Here is a 27,803-nt window from a genome sequence, read left to right on the forward strand (position 1 = left end):
CCAGTAGCTGCAGCAGCTTACTAAAGAGAATCGGTTACGGTTAAAAGTGGTGCCGAAGGCTAAGACGACTCCCGCACACTTAGACCGCCCGTCCGCCAGGGGGCAGCACTAGAAAACCCTCTCCCCCCCTCACGGCTCCCGAAAACATGGCGGCCTCCATGGCGCTCAGACGACAGTTGTGTTCTTTGGGAAGGATACTTAGTGGAGCCACACATTCGGTATGGCGTTTGGATTTTTGTGCCATATTTACGTAGAATTGTCCTTAAGAATTGCTTTGTAGGTCGGGAGAAATCAGCATGAATTGTCTCTAAGGGCTCAATGATGGAGCGGCACCATGGTGGTTATAGAGTAAATGTCACTTACGCCTATTTTTACAGCATCTCGGAGTTCCGACGACCTGTTCAAGCCTCACATGCTGCCCCAGAATCAGGTAAAGAAGTCATGAACTTGTTTATTGATCCATAATGCACGTTGTCATCTGCGGCTGGTTTACTGTATCAGATCAAATACAACAGTGGCAATGTCCCAGGATCTTATGTAAAATCCACGACTAAATTATATGTCTGGAATCGTCACAGAATAAACTGTAGACAGTACATCTCCATTATAAGGGTGGAACTAATTAAACACTCACAACATGCGAGGGTTAAAATAACTGCAGTTATTGTCTAGTTACAATTTAATAAAATGAACAAAATAGCCTGTGCTTTGTCTCATATATGCATAACATATGGAAATGGGTTGTGATTGCAGGCCTCGTCCATCCTTCCACGCTTCAGCATTGTTTTCAACTGGACATTCTTCAGTGAGCTATCAGCAGGTTTTGCTTTAACTTCCTTAGAATAGGAAATAAATGTGCTGTGTGACACTTGTTGGTCTCTTGCAGATAACTGTCACAGATGAGCCTGACACGCTGTTTCAGAGGGTTTCCCTGTTGGTTAAAGGTCATGACAGGGCCGTGTTGGACAGTTACGAGTTTTTTGTCACCATGGCAGCGAACGGGCTCGGTCTCAGAATCGACAACGTGTGAGTGAAATTTAACAGATTTAACAGCGTCGCATTGACCTTGTGTTCCATCCCTCACTGGTTTTTTATGATTCTCTACTCTGCCAGGTATGAACCTAAAAGGGACATAGAGAGGCTCACACTTCTGAAGTCAGTTCACATCTTTAAAAAACACAGGGTCCAGTATGAGATGAGGACCCACTACCGATGCATTGAGGTGAGGATCCAGGAGTGGGGATTGGGTTCTCTGGGTAATGAGGTAGCACTTAAATCAGCTTAGCCAGACAGTTGCAGGTTTTGTCTCAGTCTTCATCTGTTTGATGATCGACCAGAATGTCGTGCTTTGTAGCTGTCTCACATTACAGGCAGCACAGCACAGGTTTACCTGGAGTACATTGAGAGGAATCTCCCTGAAGGTGTTGCTATGGAGGTGACAAAGGTAAGTTTGGGAAGTCAGTCGCACTTATGCCACAATTCAGGTAGTTCAGATGTTCAAATCAGGAATGTTAAAGTCTAAAACTTTTTCGTTGCACGTTTAATGTTATCAGACCACCATGGAAAAGATTCCTGATCACATCCTCGAACCCATGTGGAACGATCAGCCTGCCGAAAACAAGCCTGCCCAGTGAAATCAGCAATGGGTGACGTGGTCGTGTGGAATTATGCTGAGATGGCCAATATACTACAGCTACTGTAACGTTTTTGTTTTCCAATAAATGCAGAACTCAACCCTTTTCCATTCTTTTTACATATGTACATAGGGCAGTTCTCTCAGTATCAATAGACAATATTAATGACCAGATGTTAATTTTAAAAATACAAATCCTAATTTTGATTTCTGGCTCCTGTCTTCATGGATACACTCTCATAAGAGCAGCCATGTGCCCTCTAAAACCAAGATGACCCATAGGTGGGTGTCCCTGAGGGCCATGCCTATTAACAGTTCAGATACAAGTGAGACATGACCCAGTCTGACAGGAAAAGATCAGGCACTTAATTCTAATTACCGGAGGTTATGACAGCAAAGACATGAGAGCAGCTGGACATTCTACGTTTGATTGCAGTGATTAGAGGGGAGTTGGTTGAGGGCCCTTTTCCAGTGGCTCGCCTCTATCTTCACCTCTCATGTCTCTATGGGTGCCTCCTGCGATTAACAACTAAAGATTAACGTGCCGAGCTTACGTCCCTGGCTGGGATTTCTTTGGAAACCTGTGGAATACACACCAACTTTAAAAAGAAAATACTGGTGTCTGATTGGTTAATTGAAGCTAGAGGCCCGCCTATTTCTTTTTCCAGCGCTCTGATTGGCCCCTCATGTCGCCTCGTCCTCGCGTCACTTCATGAATTTACAGGTCCAAACAACTCATTGTGACACAAATTTATTACAGATATAGGACAAGTCCATTATTGGGAAAATATTTCTGCTTTATACGTTTAACACAATTGTGAATAGTTTAATAAGTCAACTTGTTAGGAAAGAGCAATAGGGCTCGAATATTTTGAAGCCACGATTTAAAATGAATACAAATAAAACGTCAATAAGAAAGATATTTATCTGAGTTAATATGTGAATGCCCCCTTCGATACGTTCAGCTAAACCTTTATAAAAGTTAAAACTACAGTTAAACAGCTGGATCATTAGCAAACCAAACGCAAATGGACAAACGCCACCCTAATATTAAACCTTGAAATCATTCTCTAAATCAAGGGCGTCCAATATACAAAAATCTCAATCTAATATATACAACCAATAACGAATGTTTAATTTATCTAAAGGAGGTTTCAAAAAAACACCGTAAACTGAAAGTAAACTTCATAAAATGTCCATTTCACAGGCCGCTCCATGCGTAAAAGGTATCCACGCGCGATCGTTACGCACGGCTGAGGATGTCTGAAAGCGCATTGATGTATTCGATGGTGTATTTGAGCGTCTGTATCTTGGTCAGGGGCTGTCCTCGCTTGCTGTAATCCGGCGGCAGGTAATTGCGGAGCTGATGCAGAGCCTCCGCCAGACTCCTCATCCGCATCTTCTCTCTCTCGCTGGCCTTCATGCGCCTTCTCGTAGACATCTTTGACTTGCCCGTTCTCTGCGCCGCGGATCTCGCTCTCTGCGTACAGCTGAAAGACAAATCGCCGACCTCTTGGTCTCCGCTTGAGCAGCACATCTCCGGCGAGGAGCACAGGGAATCAATCTGGGACTCCGGGGAGGTGGAGTGATGCGAGTCGTGATCCGCATCCAAGACGCTCCATTCGGATAAAAATTTGACAACAGCACCATCCCGGTCCATCTTAGTTACCGATATCCCGGCACCTCCAGAAGTTCGACGAGGGCATCAATATGGGAGGACAAACATCAGTGGAGGTGATGTCGCCTGTGCGTTTTTATACAGATCTCCGGCGTTTTATGGGTTCACAGTTCAAGCGAGAGAAAAAAAAGTTCAAAGAAAACCCCAAGTGCCAAAATGCGAGGACGTCGTTCGTTATCACTGTGGTGCGAAGACCGCTAAAGAGGCGGATAATGCGATAGAAAGAAAAATAATTAGATTCCTTTTTGTGGGAAATAGTCTTTAGAGCCTGCGTGTCGATAATTATCGTTTCGATGCGATCGGGCTGATCCATGAATGTGAGGCTGCCGTTCCACCTGAGATCATCACCCCCCACCCCTCCACCCCCCCCTCCCGACACAGATCTGCTCGCCTCTTCTGGAAGTCAGGCGACCAAAAACAAGTCAGTAATATGAAACATAAACTTTTACACTGGAAAACGTTTCCTGGACAATTGTTCAACGAGGATAACCTTAAAAATCTGAAGACAAGTGTCAGGAGAGAAACCCTTACACGCAAATTAAAATTTAAGCTTTCTAGACAAGACAAAAAGGGGATGTTAAGAACTAATGTAGGACTCATGAGCCCCTAATAGGAGGCCCAATATTTGAAGGCCTAATATGAGACTCTTGTTATTTGGGCAGAGGATGCAGCTGTCACCAACCTCCTGCCAGACCTTTCATGTCTGAAAAAGGTGTGTAAGGCCTCACTCCTGATCAAGGAAACCACCGTTGTAAAACCAAAGGCCCAGCATCATCTTCACCGTCAGATACACAACATGCAGTTTACCTCAGTCACAAACCAGTTCAAGCACAAATAGGAATATTCATAAACATTCTAATGGTTTTTTTTTTTTTTACATACTGATATGAAATCAATTTTCCTTTGAAGGAACGCAGTCTTTGATATGATCCTCATTTCAGGAATTTGAGCCTCAGCCTCTCCGCCAGCGGCAGCGGACTCTCGCTACAGACCACGGAATCGTCGCTGTCCGTCACGACCACGGGCGAGGCCGGATCCTGGAGAAAGGCATCACTGTTCACTTTAGCGGGTGAGTTGTCCTGATCCCATACAGGCATGATGTTTGTCCTGATCTCCAGACTGCAGCCGTGTTCGACCCTGGGTAGCTGGACAGGGGAAGCTGCTTTCGATGGTGTAGGACCAGAAATGGCTTTCAAAGCCACGCCTGAACAAAGGTTAGCTTTGATCTTATCTACAGGCTTAATTCTAGCTTTTCCTTGAGGCCTAATCTGCCGGTTCTCTGTGTCACTGTCCTCACTGGATGAATCTACGCTCACACAAACGCTGCTCTTGATCCTTGGTAGGTTTTTCCAGCTTTGACTGGGGTCAGGGCAATGCTGTGCACCCGAGGATGAAGCTGATTTTGTAACAAATTTATCTTTCTGAGGAGGCTTTTGGCGGCCATTATGAAGGTTTTTGGTCTTACGTGAAGGTCGTGCTACAGGCGCCTCCCTGTGTTTCACCCTTGGAGCATCTGAAAGTTGGCTACTTGATGCACAATTGATATTATCAGAGAGTGGGTTGATTCTGCCATGATTTGTGGGAACTTCTTCATGTCCGTCTACGTTTGGGGAAGAAGAGGGATTGTTATTTTTCAGTTGTTTCGAATCTTCGCATGCTTCTTCCTGGTCTGCAGCGATAGCCATGTTTTTGAGGAGCAGCCTCTCCCGGAGAGAGCGCTCCGTGTAGCACAGCTGAGCAGCACAGCTGGAGTCTGCTTCTTCGACACCACGTGAGGTTTTCTGCCTCTCTGTGCTTGGCTTGGCCTGAGCGGCCGACGGTGCAGGTGGAGAGGACGTGAAGGACAGAGCATCCCAGTCAATGTTGCTCAGGTGGAGAGCATCGATGACAGCAGAGTCGGAAGGCGAGGCCACAGAAGTAATGGGGTGCTGGTCGATACCGCTTTGACCTTCGTTTAGATTCCAGTCATGGTCCAGTGGATTGTCCACGAATACTGGTTCATCTGTTGAAATGACTGGATGTGGTGTTTGAGGAGGAGCAGCAGAATTCTGAAGACTCAGCTTAGCCAGGCACTCTGAAATATCATCAGAGATCTGATCCGACGGCGCCTCCTTTCTCCACTTTGATTTCTTACCTGTAAAGGAGGTGGAATCAGGCTCAGAAAAGGGACAGTTGGAGAGGCAGGTTACATTAAAAGAATGGGGGGAAAAAAGCTTAACAGCAAGTCATAGAAACATTCCTTATCATTTCAGAACAAGCATGAATTTAGAGACTTTCACCCCACTGAGTTTACGTTTTAGTCCAAGGTCTTTTCAGTGCTAAAGCTGCACATCAGGAAGTTAAACCCAGGGACGGGGGGAGGGGGGGGGGCAAGTTCAACCTGCATAAAGTGGCAGCTCAGCCTGTGAGACAGACACTTCCTGGCTGCATCAAAGCCTTTAGTGTGAACTAGTCAAAACTTTTGCATTTTCAGGTGTTGGAACTGCTGCAATAGACAACCCTGAAAAAGCAGCCAGACCCTGATGCCTTTGATCAGGACACCCTTGTCAGCAGTGTGGGAAGTCCTGTCCTGTCTGCCTGTGCCCCACTCTTGTTTATTACACACTTCATTTGACATTTATATTAAACTTAATATATATGCATGCACAAATGAACAAAACAAGGATTCATGACATGCATCTTACTTCTGGTCTTTTTTCCTTCAGCCATTGATTTGTCCTTCAGATATTTCTCCACCACCTCTGGAAAGGCCACACGGAAGAGAGTCGCCTCTTCTATTGTCCTCACCTCGTGATGATCTTCTGCCGGCTGCTGATCGGGGAACGAATAATGTTCTGCCAAACACGAGCGCGTTTAAATCAACCATAAATACATTATTGCTGCCATAATCATGATTATTGTTTCGTCCAATCCGCAGGATCATCGCTCTGCTATAGTCGAGTTTGGGCTTCTTTAAGATATTGAACAAACCATTTGGATTAGGCTAAAAGCTAACACTTTGCTCAGGTGGGACTTGCTTGTTAGTGATTTGGACTTTGATATAACAGACATCCCAGTTTGTTGAGGAAGCAGCTTTAGCACCTAGAAGTTGTGACTGACATGTCACCTCTGAACCCCACCTAACATCAAATCACTAACAGACTCCCCGGTGACGAGCAGCCCCCACACCCGAACCTCCACTTGTCGCATCAGTCGCGTCACTCAACCCACAGGATGTTTTCTTGTGCCCCCCCCCCCCAAACGCAACAAAACCAAAAATGATGGAAGCTGTTGAGGTCAACGCAATCGTCAGTCATGTGATTAAAACCGACCTGGAGTTCTCCAGACGATCTCGAAGCAGGGGACGCCGTTCCTCACCCTCGATTTCAGGATTCTTTTACGAGCAGAAGAAAGTGCGGATTAAGCTTTTCTTCGGAGAAGTTCATCAGTTTTTTCTTTTCTACCTGAGGGGCTTGATTTGGGTGGAAACATCTCGGCCGTATTTTTTGTTCATCAGCTCTGCGTAGGTCAGCAAGACTAAAACCTTTTCACTGGTGTAGTGTTTGGGCCACTCCATCTTTTCATGGGCAAATTTCTGGAAGAGATTTAAAAGTTTATCAGCGGAAACAGGCAACGAGCTGCGTAAATAGACTGGACAGGTGGTTTAAATGGATTTACCTGCATCAACAACATATTTGGTTGTCTCCTCTTGAAATGCGACACAGGTTTATCCTTGGAAATCAAGAACTCAGAAATGATCTGAAAAATGCAATTGTACGAGGCTGTAAAACTATCAAAGCTGCTGTTTTGTTAGAATAAAGAATTGCCTATTGACACCGTTGTACCTTTGTGAAGGGAAAATGTGGACTTGCCATCGTTTTCCTGAAGGACAAACACACAGCGCACGCACAGGCACGTGCGCACAGACACAAACCATGAATTTAATACAATACTACTTGTTTTTGCCTCACGTGCTCTTTTCTCTTACGTATGTGTACATTTCTGTTTCAATCAAAAGAAAACTGGTTTATTTTACAGTTTATTCCACCTACTTCCTGATATTTGTCTCAAAGGACGAGACTTGGCGGGTCCTTTCATAGCGGTGCCAGTCACAGGGACACTCGTAGTCGAAGTCTTGAGGATGACAGAAGCGATTGCTTTTGCAAAGAACACAGCCACCACGTTCATGTGCCTTTGCAGACCCTGGTTGGTTTGCATAAAACACAAGCACTGAGTAATTACCAAAAACAGGCCTTCTACTTCTACCACTTTTATATCTGGTAAAAATGATGTGTTACAAAGATATAACGCAGAATCGGTTACATCATTTCATGTGTGAACGTTTTACTTCACTCACCAGGATGGTGACAAACAGGGCAATGAGCAACCTTCTTTAAAACCACCTCTGGTGTTCCTGCGTTCTGCTCTTCCCACTGGGTGAACCTGAGGCAAGTAGAGAAGGGCAACGAGACACGCCACTGTTATACAGACTGGATAAAACTAACCAAAATGGAAAAACAAGCACGACCTTTGGAGCGCGTGTTTCCTACCATTGTAAAAGTGTTTGTTCTTTCAGCATCCGGAGGAGCTTCAGGGCCTGCTCTTTACCAACACCTGGTATTCCCTTATGGAAGAGTGCCATAAGGGAATATTTAGTGCATATTTAACACAGGCCAGCTCCATAAATTTTATTGGGGCATATTTTGATTCTTCTTTACCACTCTGTACCTTTGGGATATAATCACAACCGAGGAGAACAGCCAGACCGACCAGATTCTCTCTGGAGAGATGAAGCTCAGTTTGCACCCGTGAAGTCTTGTAACAGTCCACAAGAGGGTCCTACAGAATTAATTTTAGTAGATTCAAGTCCAAAGAGAAAATATATTTCGTAACAAAGTACCAGAATTAAAAACTTCGGACATGCGCTTGGAATGTGGTGAGAGAACTCCACATCATCTGATATTGTTGATATTGTTCTGAATGCGCATCTCTTAGCAAGTTTCCAGATTACAATGATTCAAATATCTGACATCGTCTATCTTTAGGCCTGCGTTTTGCCTGGATTATATGATTTTACATGAACATACTTTACTGTTTATATGGAAGTTTCTATACACGATCTGGGCTCCATATAAAAATGCATCTCCATCATTGGTGATGCAGCCGTCCACCAGGCCCTGTGAGTCCAGGAAGGCACACATGGCCTCAGCCTCCCCAGCAGCAGTCACCCAAGGCACTCCCAGTATGTCCAACATATCAGCACACTAAGGGGGTAGGACAAATCACATAAGCATGCAAATCTCACGACTAGGGGCAATAACTGACTCAGGGCAGGGCAGGAGCAAATAACCTCTTTGAGCACAGCCTTAAAGCGCCCCCTGCCGGTGCTGGTCGTGCTGCTGGTCTTTTTAAAACCTCCATATCTCGCAAGGGTCCTCTTGCTCATTGTCTCCGCTTTGATCTTAGGGGCTTCCCCTTCCATCACAAAAACAAGCTTTATCCCCATGAGCGTTAGAGACGAAACTCTGAAAAATAAGTTTCTGGACAAAGAAGCGTCACAAGGGATTAACGGAGAAGAGTTTAAAGGACTAAAATATAGTAAGAAATGAAGGTAACAATTACCTCAGATGTGGTTTGTTGACTCTCCCCATCATTGCCTGGACGTGCTGGGCCTCGCACACCCATAAACTCAGGTCTACTGCCAGCGTCTTTCCGCTTAAACTATACAACGGCACCGATTCACGAACTGGTTCGATGATTGACCACAACTCATGAACACCCATGATTAAAAGTGAATGAACGCTATGAAAGCCGCCAATGTCACACTCAAAACAAAGCAGAGGCAGTTTCCGGACCTCAGTTTAGGCTGATTAGTTTGGGCATGAGATGTCACGACATTGAAACAATGATTAAAATCTAACTAAGATGTATAGTAGTTATAATTAATATCATGCACCTACAATGGCTATTTAAATTTCAAGATAACCGCCAGGAATACCGTTACCAAAGACAGAAAAGGAAATCGGACAGCCAACGAATTCATTCAAAATTTGACGCGCAAACACAAACGTCATCTTCCAGCGCCTGCTTCACCGGAAGTAGATGTGTTGGAACGCTAACTAACTAACTAACTAACTAACTAACTAACTGTCTGTCTGACTGACTGACTGACTGACTGACTGACTGACTGACTGACTGACTGACTGAATGAATGAATGAAAGTTATTTGTAGACCGTGGTCTGGCTGGTAACGCATTGTTGACGTCATCAAAACGGACATCTGTATTACACGTTTGCGGCAAGAAATCTCTACATTTGTTGCTGTTTTCATTTTGGATTAAACCCCTGCCATAATCTTTAATTCGTATTCTTGTTTCCTTATATTGTGTTTATGTATTCTTAAGAGTCATTATTTTCCATAGAATAAGCATTAATTCAACTGGTCATTCGTTAAATAACACTGATGTTTTATGGTTTTTCAATCGCAGTTTTCTCCCTCTCTATGTCCCTTCTAACGCTCCGTAGTCTCTGTGTCGCTGCTGGGAACGTTTTCGCCTTCAGGTTCCCGACGTGTCCTCTGCAAAAGTTTTTCAATCTTTAGTAATTCTTCTATTTTAACTACTAAAGTTCGGTGTTTCATTTACACGTAAGTTTTCAAGAGCATATTGATTTTTTTTTTTTTTACCATTTTGATTTCTGCAGTTTTTCTGTTTTATTAAATGTTACAGTGCTTTAATCTGCAAGCCACCCATCAGACTCTTGGCTTTCACTGAGGGATACTCTTATTTGGCGAGCTGTCAGTTCAATGTAGACTTTAAATGCATTTGTATTAAATTAAGCTCCTTTTGCTGACAATCATAAATGGGGTACAAAGGTTTCAGGACTATTACATTACCAGAATTTAAGTTGTCCACCTAAAACAAATATAAAATTGTACATTCCTAAAATTGTTAATATATGGTTTATGCTGTGATGATGGAATAAAAAACGTTTTTTTTTTCCTTTTTTTAAATTTAGCACCAAGATGGAGCTTCCCCCTCATGATGGAGACAAGCTCTCAGTGGTCGATATGCACACAGGTGGAGAGCCTTTGCGCATAATTCTCAGCGGCTACCCAGATGTCAAAGGTGACAGTGTTTTGGCCAAACGCCGTTATGTCCGCGAACAGCTGGACCACCTTAGGAGGGTGTTGATGTATGAGCCGCGAGGACATTATGATATGTATGGTGCTCTGATTGTGGACAGTGAGAAACCCGAGGCCGATTTGGGAGTTTTGTTCATGCACAATGAAGGCTACAGCACCATGTGTGGGCACGCTGTCATCGCATTAGGCCGCTTTGCAGTCGACTATAAACTGGTGAAAGAACCACAGTCACCAGAGACGCAAGTGAACATACACTGTCCCTGTGGTCTTGTGAGGGCGTATGTAGAGTACTCGCACGGTAAAACAGGAGGAGTGAGGTTTCTCAGTGTGCCAGCATTTGCATTTGCAACAGGTAGGACCTTTAAATTTGCTGGGAAATCACAAAGTTCTGTAACCTGCTGGACTTAAAAATTCCCTTTCCTGCAGATGTGATGATAAAAGTGGAAGGTTATGGTGATGTAACAGTGGACATCAGCTATGGAGGAGCGTTCTATGCTTTTGTAGATGCCCAGAGGTTTGGTCTTGATGTGACCAAGTCTAAGACCCGTGATCTCGTAGATGTAGCCACAGCAGTAACCAGTGCTGTAAAATCCCAGGTAAGCTCATTGTAGTAATATGTATGCGATGCAAGTGTAATACATTTTTGTTGAACTTGTTATATTTAAATAATTCAGACAGGTGATGTTTTAATCAGTGCAGGTTTTAAAGCCTGCTCTTTAGAATGCAGGAAGCCTTTATAACTTGAAATTATTTCCCAGTTTTAACAATTTCTCCTAGGTGAGGCTGTCCCACCCAGTCAGTGATGATCTGGCCTTCCTCTATGGTACAATCCTTACTGATGGGAAGGACAACTATTCCACTGATCCCACTGCTAATATCTGTGTGTTTGCAGAAGCTCAGGTACTTAATGATAATAGTGCCGGGAAAACCCCCACCATTTTATTTGCACAAGGTCGAATGAGCTTCAGAATGAAGCAGCTTTAACTAGGGTAAACATGTCCTCAGGTGGACCGAAGTCCCACTGGTTCAGGTGTAACTGCGCGAGTAGCTCTTCAGTTTCACAAAGGTCTCATCCAGCTCAACCAGACCCGGACATTTAAAAGTGGAGCCACAGGATCACTGTTCACTGGGAAAGCTGTGGAGGTACCAACGTTTGTTTCTTCGGTGTATTAGAGGAAGCTGCCTCAGGTTTAATCTCATACAGACACAGAATGACTGTCTCGAGCAGGACCCATTTAGACTTTAACCCTTTCACAATAATGACGAAACAGTTATGAACTATAATTGACACTGATACATTCCCAGATGTCAGATACAATAAAAATGGAAAATAGGATTTGTGAATGAGTACATGACTGTCTTTGGTGCTTCTGCTCAGGAGACGACTTGTGGAGACTTCAAGGCTGTGGTGGTGGAAGTTGCAGGCAGAGCTTTTTATACTGGAGTTTCATGCTTTGTGCAGGAGGCAGAAGACAACCTGACACAGGGTTTCCTGCTGAAGTGATGATGGGCTGCTTCTTCTTTTTAGGTCCAAGAATAAAAATGTCTTTAAATTTGTAATCAATCAATCAGTCTTTATTTATATAGCATCTGTTACAATTTAGTTTATATGTATATATAGGCACATGTGTCACACAAACCCTTTATTTTTATCACAAGTGCCAAAGGCGTTTTTTAACAAGAAAAAACAAATCTAAATTCATGGGTTTATTAACTAATTACAAACAGGCTCCCGCTAGCTAGCTAACCAGCTAAGATGCGTCAACATCGTTACTATGGATACCGGATGTTGATAGTAATTGTTAGCGGAAGTGCGATAAAAGTGCGAGACAAACGATTTAACTTGCGTAGTACTAGGTAAATACTATATTTTGAAGCGGTGTTTAAAGGTGTTTAGTCGTACGTTGTTTAATCGCATCTCTTTCACATGGAATCAAAAATACAAATAGAAATCGTAGGTTCAATCAAAGAACCCAATTTCTATGTTGCCAAAAGCATTGCAGAGGTAACCCGATGTTCACGGTCATTTCAATATATTACGGAACCATACTTGTTTCGTTATCAATATTTTGAGTTTTTGGACCTCAGGGACTAAAACTGGAGTTTTCGGATGCATTTTCGGATCCGATAATTAAACCTTTGTTTGAATTCGACTGGCACACATACCTATGCAACAAGAAAAGGGTAAGTCACGTGACGCCATTTTTAATTCGTTACATTTACACACACGCTCAGTGTTTGTGAATTTGGCCTCTGTGTGTTCCCATCCTTTACTCACACATGCAAAGCGCACCCCAATGGTTGAACCTGCAATCTAGGTCCATGACCAAGTCCTTTGTCTCGTCCAGTTACAGATTCAAAAACAGATTAATACCCAATAAAACTGATGTACAAAGCAAAGGAGAGGACTGTAGTAAATTTGGATCACTTGTGCTGCAGTACTAGTGTGTAGTGCATGGTAGTATTGTGGTTTGGGGAAATTTCATGCATTAAAATAAATTCTTACATGTTAGCTTAAAAAAGAATACTTTTACATTCATAAATGGGGCTGAGTAACAATATAGTTTTAACAGGATACCATGAAAGAAGACATAACAATGATGATCTTGGCAATGGACCTAGAATATTTAATGTTCTCAGCACTCAAACAGCAAACGGTGCTGAAGTCTGTCATGGCGAGTAACCAGGAATTTTCACTACCTTTTCATTACCTGTGATTCCAGGAGCTGCGTGGTGAAGTTTGGCAGTATAGCAGCAGCCTGATGTGTTTTCTGAATAACCTTCTTCTTGGTGATGAGAGGGATCTGATCAAATGGGCCAAGGATCAGTTCAGCTTCACTTTTGATCGGCCACAGTCTTTCTACAAGGCCGTCACTGAGGATTTCTACATCAAACACCTCAAAGAAACTGGGGCAAGTCGACAGCACTTTGATGACAACTGCATAAAACGCGTCTCGGATAAATAAAGCCTTTGTTTAATTGCAGCATCGGTTTGTCTTCATGGATATCGCGATAGGAGGAGAGTCCGTGGGGAGGTTCACGTTTGAGGTGTGGAGTCTGTCACACACATTCTCCAGGTGCACGTAAACATGAATAGCTGGTTAGGAGAATCTCAAAGAGAAAGAGTGATTGTTGTGTCTTAGCTCTTTTCAGATTTTTGCCCCAAGACTTCAAAGAACTTTGAGGCTCTGTGCACTGGAGAGCAAGGGCTGACAGAGAGCGGCATGCAGCTTTGCTACAAGGACTCAGTGTTTCATCGTGTGGTACCCAATGGTTGGGTCCAAGGAGGAGGTACAGATCTGTTCAAACTGTCCAAAATACCACCATTCACAGGTCAATTACAGTAGCCAATTCATCCCTCAAATCCATTTCTTTGGACTCTTGGGGGAAGCCTGAACCCCCAGCTCCTCTGGAGGAGGATTCAAACCTGAAACCTCCCTATTAGGAGGTGACAGCGTTAACCAGTGCACCACCATGCTGCTCGGTAGTAATCATCACTAGACAATTCCAAGAAATTATGACTGTGTGCCTCATGCGCTAGCCTGTTCCTGCCCTCATAATGATTGGCTATTCCTGATTACCCAATTCAATAAATACTGTATATGTTCAGAAGCCCCCATTACACACACAAACACAGGACACGCACGATTGTGACTTTTAAATTTATGTGAATTTTTGCTAAAATTGGGTTAAAAGATATTGGATAAAAACGAGTTCAAACTGTCGCAGAGACAGAAAGGAGCGACGTCCCACAGCACCTCTCAGCTCATTAACTAAAGGCCTGTTGAGGCAGAAACTGCCCAGAACCCGTTTTTAAATGTCATTTTGGAGGTCCGCGAGAGGTAGCCACCACCTGCCGCCGCTCCGCCACCTTTGCTCGGCCGCCATTAACTTTTTTCTGTTGCAATACTTGGTTTTCTTAAAGGATTTGGATGTTCAGATAGATTCTAACATTATAGTGTTTAAAAAGTAAAATAATGAACGTGTCTTTTTCAGACATTTCTCCAGAAAGGAAAGGAAATGGGGGTGAATCAATCTATGGGCCAACATTTGAAGGTAAAATGTTTGATGTAAAAATCAGAAAAATGCACTGTTCTGTACCTACAATACTAATAACATTGAAACTAATAGAAAACTTTCTCTTTTTTGAGCATCCTTCACTTTCAACAGTTAAATTTTTTTAAAAAATCAAACCAAATCCTTCAGAGCTCAATCGATAGTCAGGCTGTCGCTGAATCAAAACACTTTAAAAATCTCCAATAAATTATGGCCATTTAACAGTTGAAATGAAATAAAATCCTTTTGGGCTCTCAGTTTTTAAGATGCTCATCTAATCACTGTGTGCACTTTGCTGAATTTACGCTTCACATAATGGAACATTTCCCTTGTCAGATGAATGTTTTGGAGTGTCTCACACGAAACGAGGTATTCTTGGAATGGCCAATAAGGGTCCCCACAGCAATGGATCCCAATTCTATATCACCCTTGAGCCGACGCCCTGGATGGATCTGACCTATGTTGCCTTTGGGTTTGTATGATGAACTTGAGAGCTGTTAAATTTCACAATATTGGATAACATCGCATCTACCATAAATATACTTTACATCTAATGACTTTAATTTCCTTTCAAGTCAAGTGGTCGAAGGTGCTGAAGTGCTTAAAAGACTGGAAGAGATCCCGACTTTCAATGAAAGGCCCACGGAAGAATGTAAAGTTATAGATTGTGGAGCGCTTGAATTTTAATTCTGACATATTTAAATCTCTTCGATCTACCTGTGATTTAATGCAATAGCCAGACTTTTCTTTCGCCATTGTTCTGGAGGCTGAAGGGACCTTTTGGGACTGCTGAGATCTGAATGTAAAGTTATAGATTGTGGTGTACTTTCATAGCCAGACAGATTTAAATCTTTCATTGATGTTCACTTTTAAGTTTATAATCCAGAGGGTGTGTATTGTTTCGTTGCCTGAGATTTGTGTTCCTTGACACTGATGTAAAACTTAAATTAAACCGGAACAAATAAAATAAATCCATTGTTTATAGCTTTATTGAGTAAAACAGTTGTGGTCTTCATGAAATTCTATCTTTCACATATTTTTCCCCCGATCTAATAATGCCAATTTTAAGCGTGCACGCTAAATGCACACGAAGTTAATGCACACCCAGTTAATGAATGAATGTGTTTTATATCGAGCTTTTTATGACTAAAATTGTCTCAACCCGGGCCAGGTTGTTCATGGCGCATTGATATCTTCTTTTTTTTTCACCTGACACGGTTTCGTTATTTAATGTGGTCGGGTCGGGTGCTGTTCGGTGTAAATCGAGTGATTTTATTTTATTTATTTTATTTTTTTTAACAGCCAACTGACGTAAAACAGGGAGGGGGGAGGGCTGAGAGGAAGCCGCCTCTTTTCCTGGCTTTTACCAGCCCACGTTCACTTTTCTCTCCCCTCCCAGAAATAAAATAGTGCCACATGACCTGTCAGATAGGAAGTGAAGGAGCCTGCGGAGCACGAACGGCAGCATCGACGACACGAAACTGGGCTCGTTCTCGACGTTTCTCCTCGGTTACAATCTCCCCCCGAGTCGGCAGACCAGATCCATAAGTTGGCCGCAGTCATGTTCCAGAAGGTGCTGTTTTTCGCCGCAGTTGTAGCTCTGACGGGCTCGTTTAGCGCCGCGGACGCAGGTAAGTTTGCGACCGGAGCTAGTGGTTAGCTTCAGCCGAGTCCCCACGCAGCTCGCCCCGAACCTTCGTGGGTTGTTTTTAATCCCCCGCGTCGTTTTTCTTACCCCTCCTGTGGGGGTAGCTGGACTTATTTAAAATTTAGTCGGCGGTGTTTTGTTTGTGCAACAAATATTGGAAAATATGATTTGGGAAACTTTTATTTCCACGCTGGCGAGTCAAACTTGAGATGACACGCCGGGCTAACGGGTTAGCCTTGGCGAGCTTGGTTACCTGAAACCAAGAAGGATGTGATATCTTTAACAAATCCTGTGATTCCCCCCCACACCCCCACACCCCCACGGTACAGGACTGTTTGTCCAGTCCCGCTTGTCAGATCCAGTTGATCAGGTATCACCAACCCGATCGACTTGTTGTGTAACGAGCTCACCACAACAAGCCGCCTTTGCTCCCTCATTGTGAAACATTATATGTGAAGTAGATGGCAAATCTCCACATCTGTTGAGCATTAGTTTCGTTCCCCCCCCCCCCCCCCTCCAATACAGGAAGTGGCCTTTATTTCTGCTTTCGTGCCTAATTCTGAAATGTGACTTCTTTTGCAGATGGGTGCTCATCGCTGCAATGTGATGCATGCGGAGCCGTGGAAGATTGTCAGTGGATGAAGTGCTCATGTGAGTATCTCCACAGGTTCGCCTTTGTGTGTCCTAAATTGTCCAAACAGCTAAATCCATGGGACACATGATCCCTGGGTATGGGGAGAATTTATGGCAGGTGATACCAACTTTTAAATGGCATCATCGCCCCAGAGGTCGAGCCGTATTCTGTCTTTTCTCTTGCTGGGAGTTCGTTCCTGCCCCCCACGGTGACAGGGAAGTGCAGGATACCCAGCAGGTTAATGATTTTTCTATTGTAATTCATTGGGTCGGTCACTCTCACTTCTCTCTTAGTTTAGCACATAAGCGCCACACTCTCAGGCTTCCATTCATATCGGTCTGCTTTTGCACCTTGGAGAGAACGTGTGTTTCAGCCTAATTTGGGAATCCTCTTATGATTAGGGTTTCCTTTCTCTTTTCAAAGGTCGGTGCGATAAAGATGCATGAGTGATTTCCTCTTGAGCCTCCCGTTGGCTGCACACGCTCCGTTTCAAGTGCCAACCACTTTCTGTTCACCCTGATTTGTCACTTCAAAGTGTCCTCCTTGTAAAATACAGGCTCCTTGAAGGATCCCGTCCTCCTTAGTGTTGTGTTTACACAAGAGGTCCTGGGGAAAAAAAGGCTTTATTTTAGGATATTTAGTGTGGAGCACAGAGGCGTGTGGAGGAGATGAAGGGGAGAGGAAGCCCTGGGATGTGTGGCAGGATGCTGGAGTGACCAGAAGGAAGGAGGAGATAGGACAGGTTTGTTTAGGTTCCCTGTAGAATCCTTTCCTCCATCCATGTGATCTCAGCTACTCGACAACTATAAAATAACTGAACTAAACACACATCGAATTCCAACTCCAGTGGTCTAACTGAATCTTTGATGAGCAGTTTGTTTCAGTGCGAACACATTTCCCCATCATTCCAACGAGAAGGTCACCAATCCCCATTAAACGCTTTAAAGTTTATGTTTTTATCCAGCGGTTATTCTGTAAAATGACCCCAAACAGCAGAGCTGAAAATAACGTCCTAAAATGTGGCAGCCATGCTGCAACGGTAGCGACTGCATACCACACACGCGTGTAAGTGTGGCCCAGGAGGAGCCCGTCGAACAGTGTCGCTCGGGTTTGGCGTGAACATCGCCCACATTTAAAACAAAAAAACCCTCGATTTTGGCACGTGTACAAGAAGGCTGCATTAAAATTTCAACGCCTGTGGGGCTGCGAGCTGCTAAACCCAGGGTGGCGTCTTGTAGCTGTCGCACTCATCTGTAGCGTCAAGAAAAGAAAGAAAGAAATGTCGTCATGTTGAAACAGGGTGTGAGTGAGTCCAAATGTTCACAGCTGCCTGTGAGATAACATCCCTCTGACCTGCTGGGGGGGGTGGGGGTGGGGGGGCAGATATGGATTACACTGTCGGATCACACGGTCTTCATCTTAGATGGAACGGCAGCAAAATGAGATCAAAGTCTGGCTCTGAATGCCGACACTCCGGCCGTCGTGGATATCGCCACGTTGGGTCAGAGGTCACGTTTGGCCTTTTTAATCGAGTCAAACGATGGTTGGTGTCTGGAGAGGGGAGACGTTACAACAGAGCAAAGTCCTTTTCCTGTTGTGGTTAATTTGTCATCCGGTTTTGTAATGAAGACAAAATAATCTATGTTTGTGTGTGTGTGTGTGTGTGTGTGTGTGTGGGGGGGGGGGGGGGGGTGGGGGGGGGGGGGGGGGGGGGGTAGGCTGTTTGTTGGTACAAGGCTGACGCAGTTCTCAGCTTTTAGCCGTAGACCAGCTGATGATTGAGGAGTGAAGTCCAGTCCATTGGACAGGAGCAGCAGAGACTGGAATGCACGCCATGTTTGTGTGGGTCATCTGTTCACCTCGTGACTCTTGTCTCTTCCAGCGGGCATCGCTTGTGTCAACGCCACCGGTCCAACAGACGGCTGCAGCAACGCTACGTGTGCAGGTAGGTGCCGCGGCCGGCGGCCGCTCGCATCAGGTGGGACGGGCCCCGCTGAGCCACCTCAGTGGGTCCTTGTGGTCCGGTGCTCGTCTGACTAACTCGGGTGTCTGTTGCACATTTACCTGCGCTTTAACGTACGTGAAGAGGGTTGTCCATTTTCTCTCTGTCTCTGGTCGGTGTCTCCTGCTTTCTCCTCGTCTTGGTGTTGGTTTTCTGTCCGGTTGCAGTAACAACGACAGTAATGGCTGCCACTGCCGCTCCCCCTCCCGCTCCCACCGCCGCTCCCACTCCCGCTCCCACCACTGTTGTCACCTCCCCTAACACCACCTCCACAGGTAACCGGTCCTTTTCTACCCCACTGTAGTCTTACCTGCCACGTCAGGACTGAAACACTCCGAATGCACTCGTCCTAATAGCTGTCCTGCAGTGTCAATTATCCTGTTTTGCATTTTTTTATTTGAATATGTAGCGTCCTTTCTATAAAACCGCCATTTTGGACATCTGTGATGAAGATTAAACTTAAAGCTATAGATAACTTGCCTCACACCCACGTGCCTGGCTGTGCTGTAAGCTAAGCCTTCAAGAATGGCGTGAAACAAGCCAAACTTTAAATAAAACATGTCTTCTTGCTACGCCCCCCCCCACAGACAACACCACCACTCTCTCCACCAGCACCCCCATGACCCCCAACGCCACTTCTACTGCTTCGACCTCTACGTCAGGTACGCCCCACAGACGTGGTGATGGCGGCTCTACGCAACGCCGCCGTATCCTCATCTCCATTGTGTCTCTCACCACAGCTCCCACCAGCACCAGCACCACGGCTCCCACCAACACCACGGCTCCCACCAACACCAGCACCACGGCGGCCACCAACACCAGCACCACGGCGGTCGCCCCCAGCCCCGAACCCCACAAGAACACGTTCGACGCCGCCAGCTTCATCGGTGGAATCGTGCTGGTCTTGGGCCTCCAGGCCGTGATCTTCTTCCTCTATAAGTTCTGCAAGTCCAAGGACCGTAACTACCACACCCTTTGAAGCAGCCTCCGACCTCACCCCCACCAATCAGAACCTTCCAGAGAAGACCCCCCCCTTCCACACTCACTCCTCACAACAGACTCAAACAGTGTTTAAAAGCAGGGTTTCCACACCTCGATCCGTCCTAGAAATCCCGACTAATGCCTGTGGTTAACTCAAGTTCCAGAAATTCTTACGCCAAAAGTGATCGCTAGTGATCCGATATCTGACGCCACATATTGAACGTGTGGATTACATCACATCCTGTACAAGCTACTCCCACCTCCTGCTGTTAGTCATTCCAGGAAAATAACCTTTTTTATTAACCAATTCGGGCGGTCGTGTTATTCGCAGCTCCTCTTGTGATTCCTTACTTAAAACTGGATCATCCTTCTAATATTAACTAAACGGCAGCGTTTCTGTTCGTCCTCTGGCGCGTCCCGCTGCGCCTCGTTAGAATTGACGCCATTTTCGAAACACTGTTTGAGTTTAAGGTTCATTTTAAATGCGACGGCCGCGGTGATTCCGTGTTGCTTTTAGCCTGTTGAATTGCAGGCAGTTTTTCTCGCCTCCCTCCCCGTTAGTGGGTTATATTGTATATCTGTTCGTGGATTATGTAAAGTAAGTGGGGGGTGGTGGTGGAAGGGAACGCACCCTATCGCACCCTATCATCTAGGGGATACGACGATCCCTCAGGTAATCGCTTGCTTTAGTCGTTTGCTTTGGCGTTTAGACGTGTCTGTTGTGTTGCACTTCCTCTCTGGAAGGCTTCAGCCCTATACAGCCGCTGCCATAGATCAGCTCCATGCAACGCACCACGAGTCAAATTCCTCCACCATCCTGATAGTCGTCACCTTCCCAAACGGGTTGCTAGCATAATGTCTCCACCTAGCACGTGAAAATGGGCCTGCTGGCCGGAATGTAAGAATACTGGAGAATATTTCAAACCTAATTAGTTATTAGTGTAGATGATGTAGTGCGACTCGTGAGTTGAAGAACATGCCGTGCACTTTTTTGAGGTGAACAGCTGTGAAGTGCCTTTTAATGTCCAGTAAGGAGATGTGTGGATGAGGGAGAATCCTTTCTCTAATCAAGGCCCACGGGCCGGTTCGTTTCTGACAATGATTCTGTATCGCGGTGCTGATATCGGTGAGAAAGATAATATCCCAGCTGGACTGACGAAGGCGATCGTTTCTCCCCCTTGGAGTTGAGATGGAACCAGTGCGTCGGTCCTGTGGTCTCCTCGCTGGTGAAGGTGTGAAGGTGTTCTCTCCATTTGGGAAATGAGTGCTTTAATTCGACGCCCCCCTTTTAGAAGCTTGGTGGCTGCGGGGGCCTGGATTCATGAGTATTTATATGTGAAGGAGCACAGTGTGTTTGACAGCGCTGATTTAGTCAAAGCAGCTTCATGTGCAGAAACGCAGCAACCGAACCGCGAAAACTTGCTTTAACGCCGCTAATTAGCCTGCTGCTAACTGTGATCCAAACCTGATTTTGTCCCTGTCGATGGCCATATTCTATTTTTGTCTCGGCTTCAGCTTGAGGAAAGTGAAATGAAGAAGTCTTTATTATGCTTGTGAGAGCAGCTTGTGAGTGATTATTTTGTTTGAAATTGCCCCCCCCCTTTTCTTACGGCATGCTGGATGTTTGGATTGTGATTTTTTTTTTCTTTTTTCCTAGCTTGGCATTTGTTCTTGGGGATTTAGACTCACTTTTATACCACTTCAAACATTTGTGATTAGCCCGAATGCTAGCTTGATGAATGCCTTGAAATGATGTTTATTAAGCCAAAGTCCTCAGTTTTGGCATGGAAATTGAGCATTGCACTGACGAGCTTTGATTCGTAACTTTGTCCGTGTAAATGTTTTGATGATTCAGCCAAAAAAAAAAAAAAGTTGCTTGTATGAATATTCAGTCTTGAGAAATCACACTATTTCATTCACTCAGATGTGGTTTAAAAACTCATGTGCAGGTGTTTTTGTTTGCATTATGCTGCTGCTTTTTTTAAACGTCTTACCAGTTCCTCGCCCTCAACACATCTTTAGCCTGGCTACAGCCCAAAGACCCGACTGTGGCGAGTTAACTTTGGCCCGTTCCTTTTGCCTTGGTGGCACCCGGCTGTAGATGTGAAGAGTTCGCCCTTCAGAATTTGAGAGATTTTAGTTTTATTCCCAGCAGTCTTATTTAGAATACGCCCAGTCCCATCATGGTGCTTTGAGATGCTTTTTGAGGCGCCGGCAACACTCCTTAAGGACGCCGCGTCACACGATGGCACCGGGTCCGAACACCTCTGGTTTCCATGGTTACACACAGACGCATCTGTCGTTGGCTCAGCTTCTATGTGTTCATCAGTCCGTGCACCTCTTATGGAAAAGTGCCTTATTCAGTTAATGTAGTTTGTAAAAAAAGGAAAATTAAACGCCACAAAGTGAAATAGATTCATGGCACTTTCAGACCAGTGAGGTGATTTTCTGTTGCATTCTGCCGCGTCATCATGTCGAGCTTTTGCTTTTTGACCGACCCAGTCCGCTGTCACGTGGTTTAAACTTCCTGCAGGTACGACAGAAAACCACTTTGCCACATCCAGCCATATACAGACTTTCAGGTGCCACGACGCCCAAAATTCTATTCAGTTTCTTCTTCTGTCCCATCAAAGCTTTTTTTTGTGCCTTGTTTACTAGTGCTGCCTTTGAGTTTGTCTGAATGTGTTTAAACCAATAAAAGTTTAATTGTTCAACAAGTAAGGGTGTATCCGTCTTTTCCACTCAGCACCGACCCACAACCTGACATTTAAGACGAGTCCTGTTTTCTCTTTTCAGAGCTTTGTTTCCCTGGTGTTCGCGTGACAGGACATAGTTTCCAAGGTCACACCGAGGATCTGCTTGCGTTGCAGAAATGTTGTTGCTCTACAGGATGTGAGTGTGACTAAATTCTTGGATGAGATGTGTTGCTTTTCTGCACTGACGTTACTCTGCGGCTGTTGTGGTTTCCCAGAAGCAGAGGGTGCTTTTCCAGTCGGTACACCCTGTTAAGGAAAACACCCCAAAAAAACCCAAAATTTGAGCTGGATACACACACACACACACACACAAATAAAGCCCTTAGAATTCAGCCCCAGGCTAAACGTGCACTCCCAGGTTAGCATAGAACACAGGTGGTGGGGATGAGGAGTAAGGGGGTGCTGACATGCCCCGCTAACCAGATTTTCTTTGTCCAGTCATGCTGTGTAATTTAATATGGCAGCACAGACTCGACCAAACAAGAGAACAAATGTGATGGCCTCAGCCACGCCAGAAATGTCCGTGTTCCGTGAGTAAGACGGCAAAAAAGCCGTCATTGTTGAAACTATCTGATTTGAACTGAAGTAGATGTCACGATATCGTGTTCCTCCTCCTGCAGTGCTTCCAAGCTTGTGGTGGTTTTTCATTTTAGGCGTCCAACCAGCCCACAAAGCGTTCGATAAATCTCAGTTCTAAGGCTCAGGATGGTGAAATCTAAATGTCACGGCACCATTATAAAAGGATCTGCGTCACAGTTCATAAAAGCGTTTGTATGCCACATCTGTAACACTACTGCCACCTAGTGGCGACGAAATAGGGCACCATAGGGTATTTACTTTACAAAATAATCTTTATTAAAATCTTTAAAACTGAAAGGAAATAGCTCAAAGATGAGAATACACCCTGTATCAATAAAGGACCTTATCGATATCACGATTATAGAAAATCACAATATCTTGATCTGAACCTACTAAATAATGCAGCTCTTTTCCTTAATCCATTAATATGTTGGCTTAGAAAACCTATACCAGAGTCCATCTGAATGTTGGGGAGGCTGGGGGAAGCTGTAGTATCAAAGCCTGCCTGGTCTTGCAGAGTCGCTCATGCCTCCCAGGAGACATCATCCCCTTTTAAGTTGTTTCTAAACCTGTGTGTCTCTCTGAGAAGCCGCAGGTTGTTTTGTATCGGCCCGCTGTTTTTTCCCTTTCGCCTCACATTCACGGGAGAAGGAGGTGGCCTAAAAGCATTATTCCTGGAAACGGGTCCCTCGTGCCCTCTTTGGCCCTGCGTTAAATTCTGGAACTGTGCAAAAACAATGGAAACTTCCTGCATCACATCAAAGTCAGGTGATAAATGTACTTGTGACCCGTAAAGGTAATTTCCAAATCTATTAATAGCTGGCGCTCTAGAAGTATCACAACAGCGTTACAACTGAAACCCGTGTAGTGGAATAATGTGCTTTGAATTTCACAACATACCATCTTCCAGTGCTTGCGGAGCTTTGTGATCTGCGCTCCCTTTTCTTCCATCCTGGTGACCAATCTCTCCAGCTCCAACTTCAAGTCTTCCCTGTCCTCGCGACGTTGGGTCGCGTCGATCTCTTCCACCAACTCCTGATGCTCGCTGAGAACGGCATCGATTAAATTACCAAGTGGCCGCACGTTAATCTGTAATGAAACCCAGCTCACGCACAAACTCATCTGTCCGAGCTCGTCCTGCAGAGCCAGGAGCAGGTCGGAGAGCAGGCCCGGCGACCCGTCTGCTTGGTTCCGCTCTTCGGCGGAGGGGTTCGGAGCGGCGGAAGAAAACTCTTTCCAGAGGTTTTTCTTGACTCCACCTGTGGATTTGTGCAGGGCGCTCACTTGCTCACAGAGCCAGGGCTGGTGGTGCTTCATCATGTGAAGTATGCCCTGAACGTTGGCGTGAACTGAATGGCTGGGGCTGGTCGACTATCGGGGAGAGGTGGGGGGGGCACAGCCAATCAGCACCAACGGGTTTTAAAGACAAACAACTTGGAAAGTTCTTCTTCTTTTACCTTTCCGGCAACAAAAGGCATTTTCTTGGGCTTTGGCCCACTTGGTGAAGGCCCCTGACAGCGCAGAGGGGTTTTCTGAGGGAGAAAACAGCTGATGTCACCTTTGTGGAGAAGCAAACGCCACCTCCGTGAAATAATAATAATGGTACTGGAAATAAAAAATACTCTGGTGGGCTTTGTTTTCGGTGTGCTTTGCTCCTCCGCTGTGATTGGGGCAGATGCCTGGAGGTTTGTGTCCAGCTCCTTCTGCAGCTGTGGAGCAACAATCCATCATTATTAGAGATCCATTTTAGGGAAAATGAACTGCGTGAGGGAACATTAGGACACACTGAACCCACCTGGTCCGCTTTCTCCTGCACAAGCAGACGTTCACGTTCTTCCCTCAGCAGTTTCTCTTCTAAGCTGGCCAGTTTTGTCTGAAAAAGACACGGGAGTGAAGCGATGCTCCTGTTCTCGGTGTTCATACGAACCACGACGGGCTGAATCACCTCTGCTAGCGCTTGTGTTCTGCTCAGATTGAAGCACTCGGTCTCAAGCTTTTCCAGCTTCTCATGCTGGGTCCTGATTTCTGAGCTGCTTGGCTGCTGGTTCTGTAGTAAAGACTATTGGATGTAACACATTATAAATGAATAAGTCAGTCACAATCTACAATGACTTCATATGTAATCACTATAATTTATGGTCTAATTTTAAATGGAGTTGCAAAGGCAGTTACTTTCTTTTGGCTCGCTTGAAAATACCTGTTGCTCTATGACGGCCTTTCGCTCCTTGTTGCCATTTTCTACCATCTTGCTCATGCGGTTGAGCTGCTTTTCAAGGATCTTACATCGCGCCTCCACAATTTGCAACTTTGAGAGATATTCTGTTAACACAAACAGCCCATTTAGAGACAGATCTTGCAAAAGCATCTAAGAAAACCGTGGGGCCTCCACCCTCAGCCCCGTCGTCCCTTACCTTCCCTGGCGCTGCCAGTAGGCCCTGGCTGGTGGGCCACTGATCGACTAGATGAGCCCTCTTTATGATGTGTAACGTTGTGGGACAACCGTTGGTAATTTGTCTCCGTTTCCTTGTTTTCCAGCTCCATCTGTCTGATTTTTCGCTGGAGGTTCTTTATGGCGTTGACCACAGCTGATCGGAAATTAAAAAGAAACAAATGGAAGAATTGGAAAAATCCTTCCCATTAGTTCGCTGTTGTGACCACAAACAGGCTTGTCGTTATACCTTCATCGTTAATAGTGGCTATGGGCATCTGCGGCTCCGTCGTGACCGAGCGTGCAGGTAAATCCAGGTGTCCCGGCGTGGGCGTCACCTTTGCAGGCGGTTGGTAATAGCTCCCAATGTAACTGTTTTTGGAGGGCGAATCGGGAATCTACCGACGATTTTCAAAGATTTAAAAAAAGATGCAGAGAATTAAAATCAAACGGATGAAGAGGAATAATCTGTTTAAAAAAAAAATTATATTGCCTCTTTTGTAGTTATTACCAAGGGTGAATCGTTTAACCCCCCCCCCCCGTACAATAGTTGCCAAATTTACTCACAGGTAAATAAAACCTGTATTTTAACGCAGGCTGGTTAAGGGAGATAAACAGCTGCTTAACCAACGTAAACAGCGAGGAAGCTAGAACGTTAGCTAAACTGGCAGCTAACGGCTATCGAACATACACATCTTTACCTGAGCGTCATAAGTCTCCATTTTACCACTCAGAAGACCCTTTTCACTCCCAAACAATCGTTTCGATAATGCGGTCAGAATTTTAAGAAAGTTGTAAAGAACTCAAAGGCGATTCCGGCGTCGGTCCCAGATCGGCGCGGGGTCCCGCGCTCACAAATGACGTCACGTGTTGGGATTGGCCGTGTCATAGACAGAATTCCGTTTAAAAGTAGGATTAATTCAGTAACTTTAGACTCCGTTCTCTTTTTTGTGGACGCCATACAAATGGATGGATGAAACTTGAATTATTTTGCCTGTTGATCCCCTCGATGAAAGGATACCTTTTAAGTGACATTGTCCTTTGATGAAAAGCTTGATCTTCGGACATCTGATCTATTTCTGATCCTTTCCTAATTTGCCAACAAGTGAAGGTTGTAAGGACTTACCTAGTTCTTTTCAACTGATTATGTTACAACCTATTTTGCAATAGACGCAAGTTTTTGTCGTATAATCGGAAACTGCCATTGGTGGATTCCTTTTATAATTGTCTCATAATATAACACAATATCCATCTTTCCAGAACTGCTGGATATATTTGTGTTGTTGATCCATTCACAAACCAGATCCTATCTACACATCCATACAACAGACATACTACTGATATTCTATGTTACGTTAAAAATAAATGTAACTTTGGAACTCCGCATCAGCCTGGTCCGGTATTATTTATGTGACGTCATCAGGAAGCGCCGGGCCCGGCCGATGTGACAGCGATCCACCAGCCTGAGTCGATCTGCAGCGCTGGACTTTTTAAATTTCCCTCCTCTTTGGAGCTCTTGTCACAGAGGTTCCGCAAGCGCACTCGCCCCCCTCCCGCTGAGTAATTCTACACTTTACCAGCATTTGTTTTTGATGAGATTTAAAATATTTTACATTGTTTCTGCTGTTTGGATACCGCCTCGACTGATAGACATCAGAATACAATCAAGCCTAAGAGCGTTAGATTATGTTTTTCAAATATTACACATTATATAAAATAGCCCATAAACGAGGCCCCGAGACCACAGCTTTCTTACTGAACACTGGTTTTCACCTGGAAAATAAACCCTTCGCTCAGCAAAATAGGAAGTTGGGGTGACTCACGTTGCCTTTTGCAAGCAAAATAAGAGGAACTCTGTTTCTTAATGCACAATCTAATTTTGGATAGAATTCCAGCAAAGTGCCTTTAACTGGTAAATCACTCAATGTAAACATTTGTACAACACTATGTAAATACCTTGCTGCAGCAAAAGGCAACGCGTCTGCAGTGACAGATGTGTGCAGTGTAAAATAACTCCTCTAACGCTCATTTGTGTGTTTAGTGGGGCTCATAGAGCTCATGTTGCCTTCTGGACAAAAAATTACATAATTTGCCTATAATTTACTCTTTTGTTTTTAAAAACGAACTTCCTTAGATAATTCTTAAATTCATGTGTTCATACTGTTTTCATATAGACTTGTACCTCTTCTGTAAACATGAACTAGATGTCATATAAGACATCTAACGGAAATAAAGGGGGTTAGAAATCCTCATTTTTCTCTTCTCTTCTTTCTGATAAACAAGCT

At 44.7% G+C, this 27,803-nt stretch overlaps 7 protein-coding genes across 14 annotated transcripts; 4 read left to right on the forward strand and 3 right to left on the reverse strand.

Moving 5' to 3' along the window:
- The first annotated feature begins 58 nt into the window (after positions 1 to 58).
- On the forward strand, positions 59 to 1,734 carry mrps10 (mitochondrial ribosomal protein S10). Of its 2 annotated transcripts, none has more exons than XM_057017813.1 (7): positions 59 to 218; positions 378 to 430; positions 754 to 820; positions 887 to 1,026; positions 1,114 to 1,222; positions 1,355 to 1,444; positions 1,554 to 1,734. In XM_057017813.1, the coding sequence occupies exons 1-7, from the start codon at positions 147 to 149 to the stop codon at positions 1,632 to 1,634; spliced, it is 612 nt and encodes a 203-aa protein (XP_056873793.1). In that variant the 5' UTR covers positions 59 to 146; the 3' UTR covers positions 1,635 to 1,734. The 2 variants fall into 2 exon arrangements, with proteins under 2 accessions (XP_056873793.1, XP_056873794.1); XM_057017814.1 differs by having other exon boundaries at positions 61 to 218; positions 754 to 805.
- Positions 1,735 to 2,876: 1,142 nt separating this feature from the next.
- On the reverse strand, positions 2,877 to 3,293 carry msgn1 (mesogenin 1). The gene has a single exon (XM_057017652.1). It carries the CDS (start codon positions 3,291 to 3,293, stop codon positions 2,877 to 2,879), a length of 417 nt encoding a protein of 138 aa, XP_056873632.1.
- Positions 3,294 to 4,146: 853 nt separating this feature from the next.
- LOC130516611 (flap endonuclease GEN homolog 1) lies at positions 4,147 to 9,382 on the reverse strand. The gene is made up of 13 exons (XM_057017789.1): positions 8,913 to 9,382; positions 8,641 to 8,830; positions 8,378 to 8,554; positions 8,019 to 8,129; positions 7,841 to 7,914; positions 7,648 to 7,733; positions 7,343 to 7,493; positions 7,136 to 7,172; positions 6,969 to 7,049; positions 6,755 to 6,885; positions 6,623 to 6,684; positions 5,996 to 6,145; positions 4,147 to 5,445 (listed from the first exon to the last, which is right to left on the reverse strand). The coding sequence occupies exons 1-13, from the start codon at positions 9,071 to 9,073 to the stop codon at positions 4,244 to 4,246; spliced, it is 2,613 nt and encodes an 870-aa protein (XP_056873769.1). The 5' UTR covers positions 9,074 to 9,382; the 3' UTR covers positions 4,147 to 4,243.
- A 1-nt stretch (position 9,383) lies between these two features.
- LOC130516620 (trans-L-3-hydroxyproline dehydratase) lies at positions 9,384 to 11,994 on the forward strand. The gene is made up of 6 exons (XM_057017807.1): positions 9,384 to 9,936; positions 10,308 to 10,786; positions 10,861 to 11,030; positions 11,212 to 11,334; positions 11,440 to 11,577; positions 11,813 to 11,994. The coding sequence occupies exons 2-6, from the start codon at positions 10,315 to 10,317 to the stop codon at positions 11,936 to 11,938; spliced, it is 1,029 nt and encodes a 342-aa protein (XP_056873787.1). The 5' UTR covers positions 9,384 to 9,936; positions 10,308 to 10,314; the 3' UTR covers positions 11,939 to 11,994.
- Positions 11,995 to 12,170: 176 nt separating this feature from the next.
- ppil6 (peptidylprolyl isomerase (cyclophilin)-like 6) lies at positions 12,171 to 15,461 on the forward strand. Its single transcript, XM_057017809.1, has 8 exons — positions 12,171 to 12,439; positions 12,523 to 12,618; positions 13,158 to 13,346; positions 13,420 to 13,482; positions 13,578 to 13,725; positions 14,431 to 14,490; positions 14,827 to 14,962; positions 15,066 to 15,461. The coding sequence occupies exons 1-8, from the start codon at positions 12,362 to 12,364 to the stop codon at positions 15,175 to 15,177; spliced, it is 882 nt and encodes a 293-aa protein (XP_056873789.1). The 5' UTR covers positions 12,171 to 12,361; the 3' UTR covers positions 15,178 to 15,461.
- Positions 15,462 to 15,810: 349 nt separating this feature from the next.
- Positions 15,811 to 22,476, forward strand: cd164 (CD164 molecule, sialomucin). Of its 3 annotated transcripts, none has more exons than XM_057017810.1 (6): positions 15,811 to 16,121; positions 16,721 to 16,789; positions 18,655 to 18,717; positions 18,942 to 19,049; positions 19,362 to 19,436; positions 19,515 to 22,476. In XM_057017810.1, exons 1-6 carry the CDS (start codon positions 16,052 to 16,054, stop codon positions 19,751 to 19,753), a joined length of 624 nt encoding a protein of 207 aa, XP_056873790.1. In that variant the 5' UTR covers positions 15,811 to 16,051; the 3' UTR covers positions 19,754 to 22,476. The 3 variants fall into 3 exon arrangements, with proteins under 3 accessions (XP_056873790.1, XP_056873791.1, XP_056873792.1); XM_057017811.1 differs by having other exon boundaries at positions 18,945 to 19,049; XM_057017812.1 differs by lacking the exon at positions 18,942 to 19,049.
- An 867-nt stretch (positions 22,477 to 23,343) lies between these two features.
- On the reverse strand, positions 23,344 to 26,668 carry cep57l1 (centrosomal protein 57, like 1). Of its 5 annotated transcripts, XM_057017802.1 has the most exons (11): positions 26,220 to 26,409; positions 25,769 to 25,916; positions 25,502 to 25,675; positions 25,288 to 25,409; positions 25,036 to 25,149; positions 24,886 to 24,963; positions 24,713 to 24,799; positions 24,548 to 24,622; positions 24,205 to 24,461; positions 23,991 to 24,135; positions 23,344 to 23,814 (listed from the first exon to the last, which is right to left on the reverse strand). In XM_057017802.1, the coding sequence occupies exons 1-11, from the start codon at positions 26,238 to 26,240 to the stop codon at positions 23,614 to 23,616; spliced, it is 1,422 nt and encodes a 473-aa protein (XP_056873782.1). In that variant the 5' UTR covers positions 26,241 to 26,409; the 3' UTR covers positions 23,344 to 23,613. The 5 variants fall into 5 exon arrangements, with proteins under 5 accessions (XP_056873782.1, XP_056873784.1, XP_056873785.1 ...); XM_057017804.1 differs by lacking the exon at positions 26,220 to 26,409 and adding an exon at positions 26,645 to 26,668 and having other exon boundaries at positions 24,548 to 24,799; XM_057017805.1 differs by lacking the exon at positions 26,220 to 26,409 and adding an exon at positions 26,540 to 26,560 and having other exon boundaries at positions 24,548 to 24,799.
- Between the last annotated feature and the right edge of the window lie 1,135 nt (positions 26,669 to 27,803).

The sequence above is a fragment of the Takifugu flavidus genome, chromosome 19 (assembly GCF_003711565.1).
Source record: "Takifugu flavidus isolate HTHZ2018 chromosome 19, ASM371156v2, whole genome shotgun sequence".
NCBI classification, from domain to species: Eukaryota; Metazoa; Chordata; class Actinopteri; order Tetraodontiformes; family Tetraodontidae; genus Takifugu; species Takifugu flavidus.

Bases quoted from the DNA above. Each gene is read 5' to 3' on its own strand.
- mrps10 (XM_057017813.1), top strand. From the start codon at position 147: ATGGCGGCCTCCATGGCGCTCAGACGACAGTTGTGTTCTTTGGGAAGG. The intron at 431-753 runs GTAAAGAAGTCA...TTGTGATTGCAG, and splicing joins ACATGCTGCCCCAGAATCAG to GCCTCGTCCATCCTTCCACG. The intron at 821-886 runs GTTTTGCTTTAA...GGTCTCTTGCAG, and splicing joins CTTCAGTGAGCTATCAGCAG to ATAACTGTCACAGATGAGCC.
- msgn1 (XM_057017652.1), bottom strand. From the start codon at position 3,293: ATGGACCGGGATGGTGCTGTTGTCAAATTTTTATCCGAATGGAGCGTC.
- LOC130516611 (XM_057017789.1), bottom strand. From the start codon at position 9,073: ATGGGTGTTCATGAGTTGTGGTCAATCATCGAACCAGTTCGTGAATCG. The intron at 7,915-8,018 runs GTACAGAGTGGT...CTCTTCCATAAG, and splicing joins GTTGTGATTATATCCCAAAG to GGAATACCAGGTGTTGGTAA. The intron at 7,734-7,840 runs GTAGGAAACACG...TACTTGCCTCAG, and splicing joins GAACAAACACTTTTACAATG to GTTCACCCAGTGGGAAGAGC.
- LOC130516620 (XM_057017807.1), top strand. From the start codon at position 10,315: ATGGAGCTTCCCCCTCATGATGGAGACAAGCTCTCAGTGGTCGATATG. The intron at 11,031-11,211 runs GTAAGCTCATTG...AATTTCTCCTAG, and splicing joins CCAGTGCTGTAAAATCCCAG to GTGAGGCTGTCCCACCCAGT. The intron at 11,578-11,812 runs GTACCAACGTTT...GCTTCTGCTCAG, and splicing joins TCACTGGGAAAGCTGTGGAG to GAGACGACTTGTGGAGACTT.
- ppil6 (XM_057017809.1), top strand. From the start codon at position 12,362: ATGGAATCAAAAATACAAATAGAAATCGTAGGTTCAATCAAAGAACCC. The intron at 12,440-12,522 runs GTAACCCGATGT...TTTGGACCTCAG, and splicing joins TTGCCAAAAGCATTGCAGAG to GGACTAAAACTGGAGTTTTC. The intron at 13,347-13,419 runs GCAAGTCGACAG...GTTTAATTGCAG, and splicing joins AACACCTCAAAGAAACTGGG to CATCGGTTTGTCTTCATGGA.
- cd164 (XM_057017810.1), top strand. From the start codon at position 16,052: ATGTTCCAGAAGGTGCTGTTTTTCGCCGCAGTTGTAGCTCTGACGGGC. The intron at 16,122-16,720 runs GTAAGTTTGCGA...CTTCTTTTGCAG, and splicing joins GTTTAGCGCCGCGGACGCAG to ATGGGTGCTCATCGCTGCAA. The intron at 19,050-19,361 runs GTAACCGGTCCT...CCCCCCCCACAG, and splicing joins CCCTAACACCACCTCCACAG to ACAACACCACCACTCTCTCC.
- cep57l1 (XM_057017800.1), bottom strand. From the start codon at position 26,240: ATGGAGACTTATGACGCTCAG. The intron at 25,676-25,768 runs GTATAACGACAA...ATTTCCGATCAG, and splicing joins AGCCACTATTAACGATGAAG to CTGTGGTCAACGCCATAAAG. The intron at 24,136-24,204 runs GTGCGTGAGCTG...TGCCGTTCTCAG, and splicing joins GAGCTCGGACAGATGAGTTT to CGAGCATCAGGAGTTGGTGG.